At 43.6% G+C, this 18,475-nt stretch overlaps 1 protein-coding gene across 2 annotated transcripts in view; it reads left to right on the top strand.

Annotated features, from left to right (window-relative positions):
* The window catches only part of erbb3a (erb-b2 receptor tyrosine kinase 3a), a 137,737-nt gene that overhangs the window by 93,477 nt on the left and 25,785 nt on the right, over window positions 1–18,475 (top strand). Inside the window, exons 10-19 of one of the 2 annotated variants that reach the window (XM_072249569.1) lie at window positions 624–744; window positions 2,101–2,174; window positions 2,848–2,938; window positions 3,738–3,946; window positions 6,041–6,173; window positions 7,427–7,517; window positions 10,387–10,541; window positions 12,131–12,202; window positions 16,740–16,875; window positions 17,106–17,228. In XM_072249569.1, coding sequence (XP_072105670.1) covers window positions 624–744; window positions 2,101–2,174; window positions 2,848–2,938; window positions 3,738–3,946; window positions 6,041–6,173; window positions 7,427–7,517; window positions 10,387–10,541; window positions 12,131–12,202; window positions 16,740–16,875; window positions 17,106–17,228 — 1,205 coding nt within the window. Of the gene's footprint in view, window positions 1–623; window positions 745–2,100; window positions 2,175–2,847; window positions 2,939–3,737; window positions 3,947–6,040; window positions 6,174–7,426; window positions 7,518–10,386; window positions 10,542–12,015; window positions 12,061–12,130; window positions 12,203–16,739; window positions 16,876–17,105; window positions 17,229–18,475 lie in introns of both variants that reach the window. The other variant, XM_072249570.1, reaches the window with a different exon arrangement.

Here is an 18,475-nt window from a genome sequence, read left to right as displayed (position 1 = left end):
TAAAAGCCCTGACAGACACTTTGTGGATATTTTTAACAAGTGATTACTGCTTTGGTTGGGATAATTAACTTGGGAGTTAAAGATTTGAAGGGAAGAGAACTTGCATTTCAATAGCACTTTTTATGGCCTTGAAATGACCCAGATTCTTCAAATCTGATAGAGTACCTTCTAAGTCTGGTTATAATTGCAAGATACCCATTCTGTGGGCGGCGAACTCCCAGAAGCAGCAATTGGATTAGCCTCAGATAATCTGTTTCAGAGATTTGATTGAGGGATAAACATTGGAGAGAGCTCCCATGCTTGTCCTCGATACTACATTTCGGAAAGGGTGCAATGTTACCATTTCATTTCTTATTCAGAAGCTAGAACCTCCAATAAAGCAGCACTGCCCATGTGACAGCCTTGTGTGTACACAAGTCTCTGAAGTGGAACAAGTCTTCAGGGAATTTTGGACACGCTGATGTCTGCTGGTTAAGAGCAACACAAACCTTGTGCTGCTGTCCACAATACTAAGTATTGCCACTTAGTGAGCTGACTTCCAGACTCCAGAGGGCATTGGTTCTTAGAGGACCTCCACCCAGTACATTTCTTCAAATGTCCCTTCTGCTTCCTTGTTTGCACAGCATGCGAAGGCACTGGGGCTGGCAATCGATATCAGACTGTGGATTCAAAAAACATCGACAAGTTCATCAACTGCACCAAGATCACTGGCAACCTTGATTTCCTCATCACGGGGATCGAGGGGTAAGAAGCACTGACATTCCTTTGGATCGAAATGACAGGAAGTGTAATACTGAGAACACTGTGTAACCCTGGTGATGGAGAGGCATGCGGCCTTGCTTGTGTGCATCATCAGTCTCAGTCATGTAGGGGAAGTACATGTAACACAGACAAAATGCTGGAGCAACTCAGCAGGTCAGGCAGCATCTATGAAAAGAGTACAGTCAACACCTCAGGCTGAGATCCTTCATCAGGACTGGAGAAAAAAGGATGAGGAGTCAAAGTACTCTCCAGTCCTGCTGAAGTGTCTCAGCCCGAAACATTGACTACGCTTTTCCATAGATGCTGCCTGGCCTGCTGAGTTCCTCCATCATTTTGTCTGTGTTGCCTGGATTTCCAGCATCTGCAGATTTTCTCTTGTTTGTGAAGGAAGTACATGCGGTGGCTTGGGGAATGCACAGTGATAGGGGTGTAAAAAAAAAGATTGCAAGACCATCCTGTGCAAATCTTAGTTCAAGTTTGTCATTTTCAAGGAGCTGGGACCATGGTAACTTTTTCAGCTTGGTCGGTGGATGTTGTGGAGGAGAGCTGAATGGTAAATATGAGAGTGTTTCTCTCACCAAATCACATCTCCCAGCAATGTACCCTCCTGTTGTCTTTAAGTTACAATCACAGAATTGTTCAACAAGGAGTCCACATCAACTCCTTGTAAAGTCTTGCAATCAGTCCCATTCCCAGTAGCCTTATGAATTATCCTTCCTTCAGTGTCTTACTGATTCCCCTTTGAAAGCTGTGATTGACTCTGTTTCCAAACCATAACCAGACTTAGCATAAACAAGAAGATTTTTCTCATGTCCTTATTTCACTTTGAACCAGTGTCCCCCGGAACCATTGCAGTGAACCTCTTCCATGCCCTTTCGAGGAACCTCACATCCTTCCTGAAAGATGTGACCAGGATTGGATGTAATACTCTGATTGTGTCCTAAAACAACTAGGTCATTTGTAACCATCCAACCACTGATCTGGCTGAAGTCAAACCCAAGGTTTTTGGTTTGTCTCTTATCACCAAGTTACTTGAGTAGCTCTTTGGAAGTGACACCTCCTGACGATGAACCATTTTCAACTCTCATTGAAGCATCAATTAAAATCAGTTGAAAACTACCCTCTTCCTCCAAGCTTTCAATTTGTTTGAATACAGCGTTCAAAAGTGTTTTTTTATATATTTGAGATTTGACAGCAGGGGGTTGCTTCAATATGTAATTATCCCAGTGTTTTGAGACTTCTTCCCAAGTATTTTTGCTGTTGAATTAGATTTTTAAGAGCTGGACAAATCTTTAGTTTTCCAATTGAATTTTCCCCTGCCTTTTTGCCTGGTTTTAGGGACCCGTACCACAAAACTGCACGTCTGGATCCAGAAAAGCTGAAGGTATTTCAAACTGTTCAGGAGATAACAGGTAGGCACCTTAAAAAGATGGTTAAAATTCTGGCGTGGGACCTAGTAGCTCAATCTTAAGCTAAGGTGACTCTTCAGGTTCAAAGCTATTCTAGATTACTTTGTTGAGGGGATCTGCCTGGGGGCTGTAAAAAAAAATTGCTATCCGTATCTGCTTTACCTCAAGCCCAAGCCCATTCTGGTACTGGCCTAAAGGACGTGGAGTTCATGATATGATTGTATGTTGCTTTTCCTTAGATTAAGCAAGGGTCTGCAGTGTTTAAGTGCCGCCTTTGTAACCTGCTCCAGAGGTACTGCTCTGATAGTGTTACAGCTTCTGCCAGTACACAGGCCTGACTGACTGAACGTTAGTACTAACACAGTGAGGCTCATTCCAGCCACAGGCCCAAAGGGCTGCTGAGTGAGTGCATTAGGCCTCCAAAGCAGATAAAGGTGCAGAGTGGTGGCAAAGGTAACATTCACCCACATGCCTTTCCTGTCTATGTCTTTCCTGGATACTGACAGAAGAGTGTATTCTCAAGCAAGCATTAAAAGAGGGCTTAGCGAAAGACCCTTGCACTATAGGCTATTTGGAACGATTTAAGGCAGAAATGTATTGAATCTGGACTGGTGTTTGAGAGTATGACCAGTTGACTGGTATTTCAAATCACTTAATGTGTTCTTCCCATTTTCAGGTTACTTGAATATCCAGTCCTGGCCAGAAAGCCTGGAGAATTTCAGTGTCTTTTCCAATCTAACTACTATTGGGGGAAGGACACTTTACAAGTAAGCACTCTCAGAAGCTGTGCATGAGAAGTGCAGTGCTGTGCCAACTGGTGGTTGTGGGTGGTGGAGGGGAGGGTGGCGTGTCATTTACAAACAGCGTGACAGCTCGTCGTTTGTGGAAATCGGGTTAGAATCAGGTGGGCTCTGGACGTATGTCCCTTCACTCAGGCCACCCCCTTCCTCCTCCTCACTGCCGTCCTTCTTCCCCGTGCTCACTTTCAGAAAGTGAAGAGCAGATTGTTGGGTAAAGTACTGGTTTATGTGGATTATAGTAACCCTCTAATCCAGGGCCATTAGAAGAGATAATGAAACAGATGAGCTTTATTTATCACATGTACATTGAAACATACAGTGAAACGCATCATTTGTGTCGATGACCAACACAGTCCAAGGATGTCTTAGTGCCCACAAGTGTCACCATGCTTCTGGTACCCACAGCCAACTAATACCAACTCGGGCGTGCGAGGAAGTTCAAGTAGTCACAGGGAGAACTCCTTACAGACAGCAACTGGAATTGAACCTCAACCACTGCAGCTCGGGGTGACGAGGCAGGGAGGTGAGAAGAGATACTGTAGTCTTGTTACGTTTCCTGCCCTGATGTACTGTGGGAACGGGCCCACGAGGGCTTGGCAAAAGCTCCAATGCATCAGTGTAGTGGAATGTAGGACTCCCTCCACAGTCAGTTGCTGGTCACAGTGTTTTATTGTGAGTACCGGGGGAAGCGATGAGCAAACTTAAGTGGGGAGCGACCAGACCAGAGCTCCTGACTTCTCACTCGACTCCCTGGTGTCTTTTCTAGCCGCGGCTTGTCCTTGATGATCATGAAGCTGCAGAATGTGACATCTCTTGGATTTCAATCACTGAAGGAAATTGGCGCTGGGAAGGTGTATGTGGCCTACAATAAGCAGCTCTGCTACTACAACACACTGAATTGGACAGTGCTGTATCGCCTGAAGACTCCCCCCCCTCCCCCCATCATCAAGGAAAACAAGCAAGGGAGAATCTGCCGTGAGTGAGCTTGGGATAGCGGGAGTGATCACGGCGTGTGGTCAGTGGGTAATGCAGGGTGGTGGTGGTGGGGGACAGCATTCTCTCCACAGCTCAACAACTTGCATTTACTCTACTGCCTTTCTCTATACCTTGTCACAGGAGCAATAATCTGATGAATTTTGACACCCAGCCATGTATGTGGTCAGGCCATTAAAAACTTGGTCAAAAGGGTAGGTTTTACAGAGAGATGGAAAGGATGGGAGAGAGTTGCAGAGATTTTGGGAGAGAATTCCAGAGTTGGAAGGGCAACCACCATTAATGTTGTTTAGGTGGCAGAGGATAGGATTTGAGCACAATAACAATGATAATAGATGATAAACTCCCAGGATCAAATGATTCCCAACCCAGGGTTCAAAGGACCTTGGTGAGCACATTGCATGACCATTCAAAGTTCTCTTTATTTGGAAACTGCTCCTATTAGGTTAAAAATTTGTATGTATTATTCTTCTTTATAGAAAAAATGAGAAAAGCAAACCAGGAATCTGAGGTCAGTTAACCTTCCAGTGATTGGAAAATTCCTAGTGCTTACATGTGAAGATAGTGACTGAACCTCTTGAAAAATTTTAGCTGATCAAAGGTGGACAGCATAGATTTATAAAGGATAGATCATTTCACAAATCTGATTGCATTTTGTGTGGAGGTTATTAAATCAGTGGATGGGAATGTTGATGGATGACACTTATATGGATTTTCCATAAGCCATTTGATGAAATCAACTAAAAGTTGAAGCTCATAGAATGGAAGGCCCATTATTGAGCAGGCTGGGAAATTAGTTGAGGGCAGGAGACAGAGACTTATCTATTACTCACATTAGCACGATGTGACCAATGATGGCCCATAAGGATCTGCTTTGTTACCATAACTATTCACCATATTTATAAATGATTTGCATGGAATAGGAAGTTATGTACCTAAGCAAAGCAGCATCCATCATCAGGGACCCCCACCACCCAGGTCATGCTCTCTTCTTGCTGCTGCCATCAGGAAGAAGGTACAGGAGCAGTTATTACTCCTCAACCATGAGGATCTTGAACCAAAGGGGATAACTTCACTCACCCAACCCTACACTGAACTGTTCCCACAAACTGTGGACTCACTTTCAAAGACTCTTCATCTCATGTTCTCCATATTTATTGCTTATTTATTTATTATTATTATTATTTTGTTGTACTTTTTACTTTTTGTATTTGCATAGTTTGTTGTCTTCTGCATATTGTTTGTTTGTCTTGTGTGCAGTTTTTCATTGATTCCATTGTGTTTTTTTGTACTTACTGTGAACGCCCACAAGAAGATGAATCTTAGGGTTGTATATAGTGACATATATGTACTTTGATAATAAATTTACTTTGAACTTTGGAGTGTCCCTGATGGCACAAAGATAGGCAGCATTATAAACAAAGATGGAAGCATTAAATTGTGAAAAGGTACAAATAGATTCAGCTAATGCCGGAAACTATGGCAAATTGATTGAGTCTGAGAGAACTGGGGAGGAAATTGGGTGTAGCAATATCACACTATTTCATGAAGGTGAAGCACCTACTGGGGTCCTCCTTGGTTCTTCATGGGTAAAGGGGTTAAGGGTTATTGAGGTTAAAGGGGATAATGGGGTTGTAAACAACATCAGACACAACTGAATGGTGGAGAAGACTTGATGGGCCAATGGCCTTATTCTGGTCTTAAACCCAAATCCTGTGGTACTCTGTATTTCCAGATGAGGCACAAGTTGGATGCTGTGGTAGTTTCAGAAGGGAACTGAGAGAGGGAAATTGGTGGTGAAGTCCCTCTAATTTGGTAAGAGGAGTGAAAAATTCCTCTGGAAGGTGTGATTCTTTGCTGATCCCACAGATGACCTTTGGAAATTTGTCGTGACTCTTCCAGATACCTCAGATAGACACTCATTTCACCTTTGGCCTTCTGATTGCCTTGAGGATATTCTTAAATTTAGAAAACAATATCTGTGCCCTTTGCTAAAGATGCTTCATAGAATTGAGCTAGGTTTAATCCTGGATTAAATCTGTTGCAAGCTTGTGCTGAGGTTTTTTTTCCCCACAGAGGCAGAAAAGAAGGTGTGTGATCCCCTGTGTTCCAGTGATGGTTGCTGGGGGCCAGGCCCGAGCCAGTGTTTATCCTGTGCCTTCTATAGACGTGGTGGAACCTGTGTGAGAAACTGCCATTTCCAGGAGGGGTAAGTGACTGTAACACTCACTGTATGATTGGTAGTCACTTCCTGAAATACATTACTGTTACTCTCGATGCCTGTTCCTTGCTCTCTCCCCTCCATCTACTAGATTGTAGGCTTTACCTCAAGCATACCGCAGTCATATCTAATTTGGTAAGTAGTGTGAAACATTCCTCTGGAAGGCGTAAGTTAGCTCAAGATTGGCAAATGCTGGAAATCTGAAGTAAAATGAGAAAATGCTGGAAATAGCATTTACAGTAAAAGAAACAGTTAATGTTTCAGGTCAAAGACGTTTCATCAGTATTTTCACCTGCTCATTTGTCAGAGTTTCCTGTCAATTTGCTCTCAACCTCTGAAGTAGGTCTGCTACTCCTCCAACCCAACCTGCAAAGCATCTCATTTCAAGTTTAATTTTAACGATAACGTCCTTCTCAAATGTCCCAGAAGGCTTCACATTCCAGGAATTATTTGCAAGTGCAGGAGCTGTTGTAATGTAAGGAACTTTACATCCACAAACAGCAGTGAGCTGAAGAATAAATGAATCCATTGTTCAGTGGGAGCGCTGGATGAAGGTGAAACGGTGTGTCGGGACCTGAGGCCAGTGGCCTCCAGATAGACTCAAACGGGTCTGTAACATTCAGCCGAATGACTGGAAACAGGACATGGGGCCACGGTCTTATCTGAAAGGTGACACCAGGGAGGGGCTGGCATGAACAGCAGAGATAAGTTTAGGAGGAAGCTGGAGGAAAAAAATAGGAGATGGTGACAGAGGGGAAATGATGAAGTCGGGTGGGAGGAGAAATGCTGGCACAGAGCAACAGCTTCTTCCTGTGCTGAAAATTCGACTGAGTCAAAAAGACTCAGGCATCCCCAGACATCTGTAACTTAGCTTGCAACAGTTGGAGAAGGCTGTTGGCTAAGTTGTTTGAGGCAGGGTCCCTGGCTTGTGCAGAGGAATGCAAGGCTGCTGGAGTGTGAGCCAGTATTCAGATCTGCACTCACCCGTTCCGATACTGCAACTGTATAGTTACATATGAATTAAAAGCAGGAGTCAGCCACTGCACCTCTTGAACCTCATCGGTCATTCAATAATCACCTCATGGCTGATTTGATTATAACTGTGTTCCCGCCTGCCTCTGGTAATCTTTGACCCGCTTGCTTATCAACAATAAGTTCATGGGTGGATGTGAAGATCAAAGGTGCAAATCCAGCATCAACGGTGTTACGGAATCAGTATATCACCACTGTTCTCTCGACAGAGTGCAACGAGAGTACGCTGAGGGCTCCACGTGTATGCCATGTCACCCAGAGTGCAAGAAGATCAAGGGAGGACCCACCTGCAATGGAACGGTAAGGGGAAACCTGCAGTAGAACTGAACAGAATTTTTGCTTTGGTTTTCATATTCCATATTCAGTCGCCTTTGGATTGTGAAAGTGTGGTGGAGATTGATACCATTTCTTGTCTGGAGACATCTGCAAATTTCTGTACAACAGCTGGCTGCAGAATTCCCATCAAGTGGCACCCACTCCTGCAGGTGCCAGTGACTAGGATAGATACCAGCTGCTTGACACAGCCAAACTTAGAGGGAAAATCTCAAGAAGCTGCAAAGATAAAGATGGACAGTGACTGCATTTTGAAATGGTCTATCAAAAGTGCTACTGTCTCTTTGAATGATGTCTTGCACCCTGCCCTTCCTATAAGGCTATTTGTTTTGGGCTTTGCAGTTTGCAGTGTTTAGGCAATGGCAGTAGGAAGCTAATTGTATCACTCATAGCAAGCTTCCAACACAGCATGGCTGCTGCGATTTTATTTCTGTCAATTCAAATGAAAATTGTAGAATTTTACAGCTTACTTGACACTTGGCACTTGGCACCACTTTCCTGGTTGGGCAGGTGGTTTGTGGAGGGGTCTGTACTGCACCAGCTCACCACCCAAATGCCGAAGGGTAAAGTTAACCTTAATTCACAGAAACACTTAACATGCAATCTCAGGTAACTGAAAACAAAACAAATTTTCTTATTATTTCACTCTTCCTCCATGTTCTCTCTTCTGGCTATGTCACCTCTCCAGACTTAATGATTTCACATTCAAATTCAATTGTCATTTAATTATGCATGAGTACCCATGAACACAGCCAAATGGAACAGCCATTCTCAGGGAGCAAGGTGCAAAACATTAAGTACCAACAGTCATACACAGTAGGATCTGCCCCTCACAAAGCCATGCTGACTATCCCTAATCAGACTAAATTTCTCTAGATACTTGTAAATCCTGTCCCTAAGAACGCTCTCCAATAGTTTGCTCACCATTGACATAAGGCTCACTGGTCTATATTTACCAGAATTATCCCTATTACTTTTCTCAAACAATGGAACAACATTTTTCATTCTCCAATCTCTGGTACTACTCCTGTGGCTAGTGAGGATGAGATTAAATTATGAGGACACACAGTCCTCTTTTATTGTCATTTAGTAATGCATGCATTAAGAAATGATACAATATTCCTCCGGTGTGATATCACAGAAACACAGGACAGAAAAACTAACAAAAACCACATAATTATAACGTATAGTTACAACAGTGCAACAATACCATAACTTGATGAAGAACAGTCCATAGCACAGTAAAAAAGTTCAAAGTCTCTTGAAAGTCCCACATTTCACGCAGACGGGAGAAGGAAGAAACTCTCCCTGCCATGCCCGACCACAGTCCGACTCTGAGTTATCCGAAAACTTCGAGCCTCCGATCAGCTCTCTGACACCGAGTACCGAGCACCATCTCTATCCGAGCGCTTCGACCTCAGCCTCGGTTGCCAGCAGCAGGCAAAGCCGGGGATTTTGAGGCCTTCCCATCGGAAGATTCTTGATCGCACGGTAACAGCGGCAGTGAACCGGCAATTCAGGAATTTCTCCAGATGTTCCTCTGTGCTTTCACGTCTGTCTCCATCAAATCGGAATTGTCCACGGCCCCTATTTAATGGATACGATATCATTTTTCACCAGGGAGCTGCTTGCGCTGCCATCTTCTCCTCCCACCTTCACTAAGACCATTGGCAATGCCCCAGCAATCTCTTCCCCTTGCTTCCCGTAGTAACCTGGGGTATATCCTGTCTGGCCCTGGGGACTTGATCTATCCTAATGTTTGTCAAAGGCTCCAACACTGCCTATATCTTAACCCCAATGTGCTCCAGCACATTAGCCTGTTAAATTTAAGAAGTCTACCACAAGCTTCCTCCAGTTGTTTTGCTCTGCTGAACCTCTCCACTTCTCTTTCCTCCTTTAAGATCCTCCTTAAAACTCACCTCCTTGACCAAGGCTTTGACCATCTGCAATAGCCCGATGTGCCCACTCTATCATTCAGTAATATCATGGCTGATTTTCAACCTGAGCACCAGTTTCCTGCACAAACTCCAGATCCCCTGATAATGCTCTTGTGAAGTCCCCAGAATATTTTTACTATATTAAAGAATTATATAAATGCAAAGAGGGATGATGATTGGCTTCTTCCCAGACCATAGCTTTATTCTTTGATTGTTACCTTCCAGGAAGGACACAAGTAGTTAACACTGTCCTAACAAAGTGTGGCTTCAGTTTGGTACGTGGACAAGGGCAACCTCTGGTACCCGTCACTAGCTAGTCATTATCAAGTGCACAGCTGTAGATATCTGAACTGTTAGCCTTGATATATTAGCCAAAGAGGAAGTGGCCTTATTTGTCACATGTACATCGTAACATTGAAACATACAGTGAAATGTGTTGTTTGTGTCAACGACCAACACAGTCCAAGGATGTGCTGGGGGCAGCCCGCAAGTGTCCAGCGCAAACATAGCATGCCCACAACTTACTAACCCTTACTAACCTGTATGTCTTGGGAATGTGGTGGGAGGAAACCGGAGCGCCTGGAGGAAATTCATGCAGTCACGGGAGGAACATACAAATTCCTTACAGACAGCGGCGGAATTGAACAAAAATCCTGCAATCTGCTCTGCTACCTGGATTGAAAAGATTGGGAAAGTTAATGAGGTAAATTGCAATTAATTAGTATGAAACCTAGATTGTGGTAGAAAGGAAAACCAAGAGAAGGAGAAAGTTTTGAAGTTTTTGGAAAAATAAAGGCTGACTACAGAGAAGTGAGGGCAGAGGAGTGAAAGGACGTTATTTGTCCAACAAAATAGTGGTTTTGCCTGATAAAACTTCATCCATTTCTCCATTCTCTTAGGGACCTGCTCACTGCTTTCAGTGTGCTCATTATAAAGATGGACCCAACTGTGTGCAGAAGTGTCCTGAAGGAATCCAGGGAGAGAGAGGTCTCATCTTCAAATATCCAGACAAGAACAAAGAATGTAAACCGTGCCATGAGAACTGCACACAGGGGTGGGTGCAGATAATAGTAACCTTTGAAATTTGTCAAATATTTGTCAATGTTGCTTTTGTTTCTTTGCACTTTTCCCTAGCAGAACAGTGTGTACTGGAAGGATTCACAGACTGGTTAAGTCTTCAAAGGTGGTGTGCTTTTATATCATTGCACTCTTCTGTTGGAGAACAGTGTTGAATAGGGGAAGGTTCTGTGGGGTGAGTACCAGTGTGACAGGTTATAATTCCATGGGTATGAACATTTTTTTACAATTCAGTGTTACAAAGGAGCAGGGTGGTGTGGCAAGGGGGCTACGTTTTATGGACAATCATAACCCGTATGATGAGTTTAGAGAGGAAGCATAACCTCTTTGTTGAATAAGCTCACCCACCTCCATTCCACCCTCCACCAGAAGGTTAGACATTGTCCAGGACTTGTGCCCAGATCGGATTATTACACAATGGTCCCCTGTCAGAAATGTCTATGTTGGACATTGAGTTGATGGAATCAGGCCTAATTTCAAGAATTGGGCAGTACTGGGGTGTTAAGGCTCCTGCGTGAGTGATAACCACCTGGATTCATTATGGGAGTTGGGTGTAAAGTCTCAATGTTGGCAGGAACCAAACCCCTGAAGCTAACGACACAGCAGACCGGAAGTCTGCGTGTATTAGTAATGCTGCCTTGGGTTTGTGCCACAGTATAGTGAGGACAAGGGTTCTGATCTTATCCAGCCTAGGAACAGAGAGTGAACAAAGCTATGTTAAGTTGCAGCTGTATCTAATATTGATTAGACCACGTTTGGAGTACTGTGTACTGTAGAAAGGATGCGGTCACAACAGAGGGAGTGCAGACGAGATTCACCAAGATGTTGCCTGTGATGGAAGGTTGTTGTTTTAAGGAGAGACTGGATAGGTTGGGTTAGGATACTATCATCTTTTTTTCCAGGGTAGAAGAGTCTAGGGCTAGAGGGCACAGGGGAGAAAGTTAGAGGAGATCTCAGCATTAAGTTTTCCACACAGATGGTGATGGGTATATGGAACATGCTGCCAAAGGCAGTGGAGGAGGCAGATACCATTACAATGTTTAAAAGGCATTGGACAGCCCCATGAATAGGAAAGGAGTAAAGGGGTAAGGGTCTATTGCAGCCAAATGGCATTGGCATAGATGGGCACCATTGTTGGCCTAGATAAGATGGGCCAAGGAGCTTGTTTCTCTGCTGTATGGTTCTCTCCTCTGGTGTGCCTCTCTCCAGCAGACAATCTGATCACCCAGTCGGATGAAGGTTCTAGAGTTTTGAGTTTTTTCTGATGAGCAACAGAGGGGTAATGCACGAGGGGGAGACTTGTTAAGTGCAAAGCGTATTCTTGGTGCAAACACCATTCTCCGAGTATATCCTCCCAGGATTTTAATTGGTGTTTCTAACCAGGTTGTCACTTCTTTGCTATGAACTGCTTTGTGGTTTTACTTGTTATTTTTGTATTGCTGTGAAACCAGGTGCCGAGGTCCCGATGCTGCGGATTGTGGTGAAGTTGTCCATAGGTACCGTTAATCAACTGCATGTGTGCTTCCTTATGATCTTCACCTTTCTCTTTATCTGATTGAAATACAGGTGTAAGGGTCCTACTGGGCTGGATTGCTCTCGCTATCCTTGGATGGCTCCCATCAAAGCATTACACAATAGGTAACATCCTCTCCACCTGCCCCTTTGAACTACAGCTGTGACATGTGACGTACAACTGCAATATGAGATCTGCTTCAGGAAGGGGTACAGAACCAACAAGAGAATTTTGCCTTTGTTTTGAATAGTAATTGTGTGAGCACACCTGGCCTGGTGGTTTGTGTGGTGGAAAGGGCAGAGCTACAAGAGAGTCAACTTGGGTGAGACTGCAATACAGGGTTAGTGGCCTTGGTTTCCCATTATAGGTGCCCGCCAATATTCAGCTCAGCTGCATTTAGTGGAATTAAATAAGACCAGAGACGGCTAGAACTAATCAGCAAATCAGGCTGCACCTATGGGGATAGTAACAGTTGGCCTTTTGAGTCAGTAAGCTTTCATGCCTGGTGGTTAATTCCATTCTGAATTTAGTTGCCAGGACTGTGTACAGTGGAGAGGAATTGCCTTATACTGTCTGATTTACTACTTTACCTGAATCGAATTCCAACACTAACTGGAGCTTAAGTCCCTGATTGTGCATTCAGTTAGCTGTTGTAAATTGACATAAAAATTGGGATTCTACATCTGCTATTTGAGATCAAGCTTTTGGGAGAAGTGAGGAGTGGATTGCTGGAAATCAGTTGGGATTTGCACTCCTGACCACTATCAGTGGTGAACTGCAGAATCAGAATGACGTTTATTATCACTGTCCTATATGAAGTGAAATGTGTTTTGCAGCGCAGTACAGTGCAAAGACAAAAAGTTATTATAAATTACAAAATACACAAGGCAAAACAAAAGGAATAGTGAGGATGTGTTCATGGACAGTTCATAAATCTGACGGTGGAGGGGAAGAAGCAGTTTCTAAAACACCGAGTGTAGGTCTTCACACTCCTTCACCTCCTTCCTCAAGGTAGTAATGAGCAGAGAGCATATCCCAGATGTTAAGGGTCCTTACTGATGGATGCCACTTCTTTGAGGCACTACCTTCTGAAGATGTTCTAGATAGTGGGGAGGGTCCTGAATCACAGGTTAGCTATTCAGTTTCCGTTCTTATACCCGGGTGGAAAAAGAAAAGTCTCTTCTATGGCCACTCCCCATATTCTGATACTGTGCGGGACACAACCTACAATTCAGGTAGTCTGCAAGATGTGAAGAACTGAACAAGATCTTAGTAGGAGCCTTATGTTGTACTCCATGTCACAACACTCATTATGTACCATCCCTGTTGATCAGAAATACCCATCTATTTTTAATACTCTGTTTTGAAATTAACAAGCACTCAGTTACATCATCTGCTACCATCAGCCCCATTTCCCAGAGTTGTGATGCTCCCTGTGTGTCTGTATCAATGCTTTCATTGGGCATTGTTTTGATTGCTGCATGATAACATTCATTCCCATCAGCATTTTCATCCTGCTTTGGCTGTTGTTTCCGCCTCCTGTCAGACCTCACCTGTTCAAGAAATCCTCTGCTTTTGTTGAATACATTTTGGTCAAGATTTTGGTTGCAATGGGGGCTGCCCTGATGCTCAGTTGTAGGGTGCACTGTCATAGATGGCATTGAGCACCAAGGTATTCCTCACCAACCTCCCTACTTGATCTTGGATCTGAGTTGCTTTAGGTAATCTCATTCCCAAGGGGAGAACTTGGAGGGGGGAAAATGGATTTTACTGCATTTTTGTCCATCTGAATTCACACTAGTCATAGTTTCAATTACAACAGAGAGTTCTTTACAGGTGAGGTACTTACGGCTTCATTTAACAGCGTGACTGTGACTTGTACCTTTTAAAGAGTGCAGTGTTGGGTATGAATTAATGGTTAAGGATGGAAACATTGCTATATTGCACCAGGTATCAACCTGGAAACTTGAAGCCAACCAGTCAAGGTTGCACACCAGTCAGAGCTGCAAAATGCTCTGGTCCCAGCTGATGGCATGTGTATATATTTCACTCGCACTGTGGTGCCCCTCTGCTAAAGAAATAGGCAATATCACCTTCCCAGAGGAAGGCACGAATGAGGCCAATTAGCCGATCCTCCTCTGTTGCACCACCTTTGCAGAACTGCTTTGATAATAGCCCAGCCTTCTGACTCATCTGGTGGAATGTAATAGGGTTGTGGGGAAGCTTGACTTCTCTCCTTCCTCCATTGTGTGAAGTTAAATGCAGCATTCATGGTGCAATATACAGTGCCAAATACCATCTCCATCCTTAACCACGTGTATGAAATCTTGAACGTTTTGAATATTGAATGAAACAGATGGCTTTGCTGAAGACATCATGACTGTTCACCACTCCTGTTACAGCCTGACTGGTTCAAATCTTTTCACTGCCAGTGGAAAAATCACCACTTCTCGGAGCCTTGTTCCCATTCTGAAATGTATCTGCAAAACCTATGACAAGATGTTCCTCAGATGATAGTTACAGGGCATTTGAGAGGAACTTGTGAAGCATTGTTCATGACTGAATATTTTGCAATGAATCCTTGTACAAAGATGAGGCAGTATTTTAATTCTTCATGATCTCGCTTCACCCTAAATCTTAGAGCTATATTTAGCACAGAGGCACACATCTTTCCCTTCACTGAGGCCACCATGTTCCAACATTAACAATCTCCTGGCTTCCCTCATCCTTCTTTTTGGATCCCTCTTTGGCCTCACCCCTCTTTATTTCAATTATCCCCTCCAGCTCCCCCCCCCCAACCTTCAGTCCTCACGATCTGGCTAATATTGATCTCCAATTTTAATCTGTCTGCTATTGGCAGCCATTTCTTCAGCTGCCCTACTTCTAGGCTCAATAATTTGCTTCCTTAACACGTATGCCCTTTTGCCTCTTTTCCCTCCTTTCATATCTAGAGGTGAAAATAAATATTTCATTGATTTAGTCATATTGCAAACAGAACTTACTGGCGCTTTGTCACCAGAATACAATACTGGCTTGCACCGGCATACTTTCACCTCTGCCTCTATCTTAATATGTTAATAAATTTTTGCTTGATGACACACCAATACAGTATCTTGGTTTTACTGTTTGAAAGGTGCTACAGAAATATAGGTTGTGGTAATGGTTGTGTCATAATTGGTACCATATTTTAAACATGAAAATGAGAGCCAACTAGTGGAATTATTACATTTTTTCATAACCAGGATTTAAAACTAAAAATAATTCCTAGTTCTATGATCAACACGCAGAAAATGCTAGAGGAACTCAGCAGATCAGGCAGCATCTCTGGAGGGGAATAAACAGACAATGTTTTGGGCCAAGACGGGAAAGGAATGGGACAAAAGCCAGAATAAGAAGGTGGGGAGCGGGGAAGAGTACAAGCTGGCAGGTGATAGGTGAGACCAGGTGAGGGGGAAGGTGGGTGGGGGGATGAAGTAAGAAGCTGGGAGGTGATGGGTGGAAGGAATAATTCCTAGTTCTCTAAACTATGAAGATAAATGCAATCTGAAGAGAGACCCAAAAATTAAATGGATGAATTTAATAGTAAGGTCAGAAAATAAAGGGCACTGGAATATCTACTTAAATGTTATAAATCAATGGGAAGAGTGCAGGGACTAATTGGTAGTTTTTGTAGAGAGCTGGACCGAATGCTGGCTCCCTTTCCAATTAGAAGACTCAATAGGGCAGAAATTTGTCTATGGCTGATAGCACCACTGGGCTAAGTATTATTTAGGCACAGAAAGAGGGAGGTGGTTGTAATGTATCCAACCCAGTAATGGTTGTACCTGAAATGGAGCAGCCTCACTGAACGGCTCCAAACTACTTGGCTGTGACAATTCAAATGTTCTCACCCAACAAGGGGTAAGAAACTGATGTTTCTGGATCAAGCAACATTTCTTCAGCAAAGTTTTCTGTCCCCTTCAGTAAGGAAATTCCAATTTATTAGATCACCTATGTCTTGTTTGCTGTGTATTAGTATCCCTGTGTTTTTTTTCTTCTGTTTCATTCTGCTTTTCCCCAGAGCTTTAAAGGACACATTTAATCAACTGAATTAAAGTTCTCCACCTCATGCATTTCCTGTGTGCGGCGGGGATTGTCGTAACGTGGAATAACGTTGTAGAGAGGGAGTTGCTGATTGCTCCTTCTCCCAGTGTACAGTCCCTCTCTGTACTCCCTCTCCCTCTCTATCTGTGCCCTCTCTTTCTTCACACTCCCTCCCCTCTCTGCTCTCTCTCTCTCTCTCTCCACATGCCTTCTCTCCTTCTCACATTCACTCCTCTTCATTAATGATAGCTAGCTGACACGCAGTAAATTGCCCACTTTAGCACAGACTAGATGGGCCAAAGGGTCTGTTTCTGTGTTATAGTGCTCTATAACTCTTTGACTGTGTTGTCATTAGAACGCCGTACAGTGTGCCATTGAACTGTGTGGCCTTAGTCCATTTTTCAAATTCTAATTTGCAAATTTGTTTTGCAATGTAACTGAAGTGACCTTTAAAGCTCGAATGTAGCTATCCTTTTTCTAACTATAATGTAGACTTTCTTATTTTGGGAAGGAAAAGAATGACCTACGTGCTGCAGTGTGGGGGACACAACACTTTGATTTGTATTGTTTTGAATGCAGACAAATCCCTCACATTGTGGCAGGAATTGTTGGAGGACTGGTGGCTGTGACAATTGTGGTGCTGCTGGCTGTTGTTTACTGGAGAAGGCAGATCATTCGGAAAAAGAGGGCAATGCGGCGATACCTGGAGACAGAGGTGAGAAGTTGTCCAAGATGGGAAGTGTTCAGAGGTTGCTTTTAGAGTTACACTAGCTCTACTAAATCTCTTTGCAGTTAGGAAGACAGTCAAGGAAGTGTTATCAGTTTGAGACATCTTCTGAAAAGTCCCTGATTTTTCTATGTGTAATCAAATTAGATTAATCATACTTAGCATCAGCACCATTAGGGTAATACATTGTATCTGTGATTTTGCTTTTTTCTCATTAGCTGTTGGATCCCCTCGATCCCACTGCCGACTCACCCAATCAGGTGAACACACGGATTCTGAAAGAGACGGAACTGCGCAAAATAAAGGTCTTGGGGTCTGGAGTATTTGGAACAGTGTACAAGGTGAGTGGGTGTGGGTCACTGCCACAGGATAAGGTAAATTTACAATTTTGCTGTTCTTGAGTCTTTGCATTCTGCTGAGGTATTCCTGTGATAGTTAAGACTGATGAATCTTAACTGCCATTGTAGCTGAGTTTAAAGTCATAATTTTCAGTGATGGACAGTTTTGCATTCAGAAACAAAAATCAAAAAGCTGTTTAAGGATGAAAATCTTTGCTGGTTCCAAAGGATGAGATTTAGATCTAGATTAGTTTTAGATTAGATTAGATTAGATTATGAGGACACGCAGTCCTCCTTTATTGTCATTTAGTAATGCAATGTTCCTCCAGAATGATATCACAGAAACACAAGACAAACTGACTGAAATACTGACAAAAACCACATAATTATAACATATAGTTCCAATAGTGCAAAGCAATACCATAATTTGATGAAGAACAGACCATGGGCACGGTAAAAAAAAGTCTCAAAATCTCTCGAAAGTCCCATCATCTCACGCAGATGGTAGAAGGAAGAAAAACTCTCCCTGCCATGAGCTTTCAGCGCCACAAACTTGCCGATGCAGCACCCTGGAAGCACCCGACCACAGCCGACTCTTGAGTCCATCTGAAAACTTTGAGCGTCCGACCAGCCCTCCGACACCAAGAACCGAGCACCATCTCTGCCGAGCGCTTCGACCCCAGCCCCAGCAACAGGCAATAGGCAAAGCCGAGGATTTAGGGCCTTCCCCTCCGGAGATTCTCGATCGCACAGTAGCAGCGGCAGCAAAGCAGGCATTTCAGAAATTTCTCCAGGTGTTCCTTCGCACTTCTCACGCCTGTCTCCATCAAATCAGGATTGTGCACAGCTCTTAGTTAACACATACAATATCATTTCGGAGCCGCCGTGCGCGCTGCGTCACGTCGCCATCTTCTCCTCCCCCTCCTTTATTTGACAAATGTCAGCAAAACACACACTGAAATGGGTTGTTTGCGTCAAATCAAATCAGTGAGGAATGTGCTGGGCAGCCTGCAAGTATCACCACACTTCCAGCGCCAGCATAGCATGCCCATGACTCACTAACCCTTATCCACATGGGGGGAAGCCAGAGCACCCGGAAGAAACTGACACAGTCACAGGAAGAACGTATAAATTCATACAGACAATGGTGGGAATCAAACCCTGGCACCGTAAAGCGATGTATTAACATAACTGCTATGCTAGTGTGCCATCGGTAACAAAAGCAAATTTGCAGCATGGAGTCAAAGCAT

This window comes from Mobula birostris, chromosome X, assembly GCF_030028105.1.
Source record: "Mobula birostris isolate sMobBir1 chromosome X, sMobBir1.hap1, whole genome shotgun sequence".
NCBI lineage: Eukaryota > Metazoa > Chordata > Chondrichthyes > Myliobatiformes > Myliobatidae > Mobula > Mobula birostris.
Note: the sequence above shows the minus strand (reverse complement) of the source record. Positions and strands in the feature narration are given on the sequence as shown.